The 4,893-nt window shown below is 34.8% G+C and overlaps 1 protein-coding gene across 1 annotated transcript; it reads right to left on the bottom strand.

Moving 5' to 3' along the window:
* Nucleotides 1-1,531: 1,531 nt before the first annotated feature.
* LOC145138061 (bifunctional TH2 protein, mitochondrial-like) lies at nt 1,532-4,339 on the bottom strand. Its single transcript, XM_079072209.1, has 4 exons — nt 3,587-4,339; nt 3,384-3,492; nt 2,995-3,285; nt 1,532-2,911 (listed from the first exon to the last, which is right to left on the bottom strand). Exons 1-4 carry the CDS (start codon nt 3,772-3,774, stop codon nt 1,826-1,828), a joined length of 1,674 nt encoding a protein of 557 aa, XP_078928335.1. The 5' UTR covers nt 3,775-4,339; the 3' UTR covers nt 1,532-1,825.
* Between the last annotated feature and the right edge of the window lie 554 nt (nt 4,340-4,893).

Consider the following 4,893-nt stretch of genomic DNA (forward strand, 5'->3'; position numbering starts at 1 on the left):
CGCACTCCTTAAAGGCGCCCCGCGCTTTTGCGAAAAATTCCAGATTTTCAGATTTTAAGCTTCAACTTCAAACAATCATAACTTCTTCGTTTCAACTCCATTTTCAGTGATCTTTATATGCATGTGAAGGTATTGACAAGCCCCACAATCATATCTACTTATTTTTTACTTAATACATACCGAACTAAAATCTTTAATTCATGCAAGAAGCCAAATGTACCACCTTTCCCATTTTACCCTTTTGTTTCAAAGCAAAAAGTTGAGGGCTTTAACCACTTAACTAACATTACCAATATCCGATAAGGTCTAAGCTCTATTCCTTTGAAGCTTAAGATCTTTACTCGATCAAAATACAATCCGCTATCCCGAAATTAAAAACATCCCAAAACAAGGTGTTACAAAAAGTCATCGTAAAAAATTTAACAACAAAAAAAACGGAAAAAAAAAACAGAATCGAGGCCTTCAAATATGAAACATTTTGAACCGTTTGTTGTATTCCAAAATCGATCTTCGCATTTCGGGCAAGCAGTTTAAATATTCAGAGTAGAAAAACAAGTGAAACTAACCGGATTGTCTATGTTCAAAATAAATTTCAAATCCTAAGTTGAAAATTTTTCTGACAAATGCGAAACAACGTTCAGGTAGGAGGTGGGTCCTATTTATTTAGGAGGAGGACCATAAAATGGGCTTTGACTAGTTTTCATCGGGTCTGGAATGATCCCCAACCATTTCGAAAAAGATAGTTACACAAATGTATAGCTTCTTTCTAGCCTAACATTTGTGCCTACTTTGCAAAACTGCCAATCAACTTCATTACCGGAGTGACCTTGTTTGTCTAGCAGTCCCATGTTTTGTCACCCGCCTTAATCCTCCTTTTCGGCTTCATTCGTTTGTTTCAGGGTTGCCATTAGGGATGTTTAGTTTTTGGATCAAATCGAATTATCCAACCGGAGAATTTGCATTGTACTATTTTGTTCGGATAATCATATTTATTGATTGGTTAGAACCAAAATCGAATTATTATTTTATATTTCAAATTGGTTTTGGTTAATAAAATGAGAACCAAATAGTTCGAACGAACCATATACCAATAATTTATTTATTTATATTTTTTATTTTAATATATGTATTTAGTAATTTATTATTTATTTAGAGTTGTTATCAATTAAATTAGAAGACATGTCAATAAAATGTCTTTATTAATAAAATGTCTTTTATTAGAGTTGACTTTAATGACAAGATATTCTATAATTTGTGGATTTAAATTTGACAACTCAAACTTATTAAGTTGAAGTTTGTATATTTTTTGAATGTCTAAACTCTTCATAATTGAGAGTTGTGAAAACTGATCCCACGGAACTATAATCAATGTAGTTGGTTTCTGATCGGATTATAATTTAGTTCGTTCTATTCAGATCCATATTTTAAAAACCGAAATTAATTAGGATTAGCTTGATCGGATCGGATCGCAACCATCCATTCAAACAAACACCGATCATTGAGAGGTTGTAAGTAAAAAACTGCAAAAGGGTAACTGAAAATGGATTCATTGATCATTGCATAGAACAGTATATACAATTCAGGAAACCACTTTACATATTACAATCCAAAAAATCATTCCAATATTGTTACACTTGCACACAAATCTACAAATCCCACAACCAAACCTGTAAATTATACCCAAGGGCGGCGACCTTTTTAAAAATACTCAAGGCTCAAACCTAGCCATTACTAATAATCTGGCTATAAACCCTACAAATCACTAATCACTGTTATTCTGTATTAGGGTAAAATTATATATATTTATATATGTACTTCATTTTCATCAGATCATACACCCCAAAATGAAAGCATGAATCTCAGCCCAACTAGAAACCGTGTAAAGAGTACCAGACAGACCTTTCCATGGACACCCGCCTTCAATAAACTCTCTTTGTTTCTTCACCAAACCAGAAAACAAAGGGACAAAAGAGAAGCCAAATAAACCTCCAAGTCTCTTTAAATTAGCACTTGGTGAGATCACAATCCCTATATCTGCTTTCAACAGGCAAAGCAAGTCTTCCACTGAACCCCCAATGTAAACCGACAGCTTCCCGCCTTTCTTGCAGATTTCATCAAAAGTTTGAAGCTTTTCTATCGGACATTGCACCTTCTTCAAGATCTCTCCACTTGATATTGACTCCTCAAAGACTAACTCATTTGAATGCACATCAGGAAATCCTGAATCACCATTGGAAAAGGCAGATCTAATGAGATCACCAGACCAACAGTAGGAAAGTATATGAGCATCAACTGCAACATCTTTCATCTTCTCAATCTCTCTAAAGAACTCTACACAACCATCTTGAAAAACAAGGTGTTCACCAGCCCACTTAATGTCATCCATATGCAATCCTTTCAAAACACCAGACCTACAAACTCTTAAGTTTCCTGCCTTTTCTAGATCTGATAACTCACCAAGTGTTCTACACAAGCTTTCAAAGTTGAATTCCATGGCTCTTTCATTAAGCATGATGCTGTCGATACATTGTTCATATTCTCTAACATACTGGCCATGAAGACTGCTCCAAACATCCCGATTATCCAACAAAGTGCCATCTGAAAGGGACTCATATCCATTCGAGTTTACAGTCTTTGATGATTTTATAATAGCAATATCAGCCAAAAGGGCACATGAATCAACAGCACTACATGTCAAGTCGAATCCACTACATATCACAACATTGTGTTCTTCAGTTCCATGAAATCGATACAAGGGTACTATGGTGTTCTGAATGATCGGTTGAGTTGAGTAAAAATCTACTTGAAGCTTCATGGCTTTGTGATAGATCGTTTCAACAAACTGAAGCTCTTCACCGGTCAAACACACGGTCAATTTGTCCAACAGTTCTTCAATCTGAGATGCTGAAGCCTAAAAGTGGAGCAAATATATATATAATTATATAAGATTCCAGTTTTCTTGATTGATTAAGTTGAATGGATGATGAGACAAACCTCGTATTTTTGAGAGGAGAGACTATCGATCCATTTTTTGTAAAGATGGATGTTTTCATCAGGTTCAAGAACTGCTTGTATCTCCTTGCTTAAAAATGATTGAAGCCTCATGGAGGGTGCCATGGCAGCAAGGGCATAAGCAGAAAGCTTAGTTTTCTCAAATGGAGTTGCGAGCTTACCAGGGAATCTCTCTCCTACTGCTTTTCCAGATGCTGTTGCCAGCAAGAAATCTGTATATTTGATCATTGCACGATCTGAAATATTCCCTGTTGGAAGTTCAAAGCCCCATTCCTGCATTAATAAATACTAATCAAACCTAAATTCATCAAATTATATCATTTTATACTGTTGATATTGTAGACTATAGACATTGGAATTCAGACGCCTACTTGGACAATTGATCGAAACATTGTCATCTTCTTCAACACCCGTTTTCTGATCTTACAAATTACGGTTTTATCGTCATCGTCATCTGAGCATTCTTCTGCCATCTCTAAACTAAAAAGCCATAAATTCAAAACAATTACATACATGAAGTGTAAGAAGAAGATCAATACACGACTTATATATAGGAATGAACTACCAAACTTACGCCTCAGCAGAAGCTTGAAGAAAACGAAGATCCTGAGAGATACAATGGAGGAAAGAGCCAGAATCCAACTTCCCAGATGCTAGTGACAATATATAAGGAGTATAAATTGCGAATACAGATTCATTTGTCGATTTTGCCCATAAACTTTTCGCGATCCCTGCCTCATCTCTAATCGCTAAACCCCCCATTTCTAAGATTAAAAAAAAAAACAAAAAAAAAAAAGAGAGAACTTGGGACAACAAACTTGGTTTTTTTTCTTTTTAATAAAGAATTAGATAAAGCCCAACATCAAATAACAAACCCCCTAGATACAATTGAATATTTTGGATTAAATCGGACAGCGATTGGTTGAATTTTCCGTAAGAAATTCAGGATTCTCGCGACCCCTCCTTCGAAGATTAGAAGAGACAAGGATTTTATGGCAAGAAACTTGATCTTTTTCAAAATTGGAAAAAGCAGATGAAACCCCACATCAGATAACACCTCCCACACATACAATTGAATAACTGAGGACAAGATCCATTCAAATTCAACAACATAACAGACTAAACAGAATTGCTTGTAATCCACGATGCGTTGTAACCTTCATAAGAAATTCATGACTTGCATTTATGAGTTTCGGGGTAATTTGATTGGGTCTCCTGAGACGAATATAAAAGAAATTGACGAAGGGGCGATGGCTGGGTCAAGTGCCGCCGACATGGGAGACTCGTGAATAGAGAGAACTCGTTGTTAATGGGGAATTTGAAGTCAATGATTTTGACTTTAAACAACCAAGAATTAGCCGTCGCCTTCCGTACGAATAGCAAGTTTTTAAATAACTTTCTTTATTTTATTTTTGAAAGGCTAAATTCATTAAACAAAATTACAAAATAAATTTTCTATTCGAAAAATAAATATCCTTCTACTTTTTTAGTTTTGTTTTTTTTTTTTAATTTTTAATTTTTTTTTATTCGTTTAGATTTTGATGATTGGATTTGATATAGCCGATTGATCTCGTTAAAACCATTTTTTATGTTATAAAATGGTTATTAAGGTGTTATTTGTTTTTTCTAAGGTAAAATATCTGCAGTCTGCGGACCACATCTGCATACCTCTGCATCAATGTTTTAAAAACCGGTTTTTTAATTGAACCGGTATGGTGACCGGTTTCCGACTCAACCGGTTTAACCGATTCGACCACTGAGTAAACAGGTTTCTATAATTTTTATATTTTTTCGTATTTTCCTACACATACATACATATACAAATCAAGAATTTGATGTCCACAAGTTCAAACATTAAAATACATATGAAAACAAGTTGTA

The sequence above is a fragment of the Lactuca virosa genome, chromosome 9 (assembly GCF_052849685.1).
Source record: "Lactuca virosa cultivar CGN04683 chromosome 9, Lactuca_virosa_CGN04683_v6, whole genome shotgun sequence".
NCBI lineage: Eukaryota > Viridiplantae > Streptophyta > Magnoliopsida > Asterales > Asteraceae > Lactuca > Lactuca virosa.

What these genes read in the sequence shown, in the direction of transcription:
- LOC145138061 (XM_079072209.1), bottom strand. Translation starts at nt 3,774, where the DNA reads ATGGGGGGTTTAGCGATTAGAGATGAGGCAGGGATCGCGAAAAGTTTA. An exon ending in CTTCAAGCTTCTGCTGAGGC is followed by an intron (nt 3,493 to 3,586) that starts GTAAGTTTGGTA and finishes ATGGCTTTTTAG; the next exon opens with TTTAGAGATGGCAGAAGAAT. An exon ending in TGTTTCGATCAATTGTCCAA is followed by an intron (nt 3,286 to 3,383) that starts GTAGGCGTCTGA and finishes TTATTAATGCAG; the next exon opens with GAATGGGGCTTTGAACTTCC.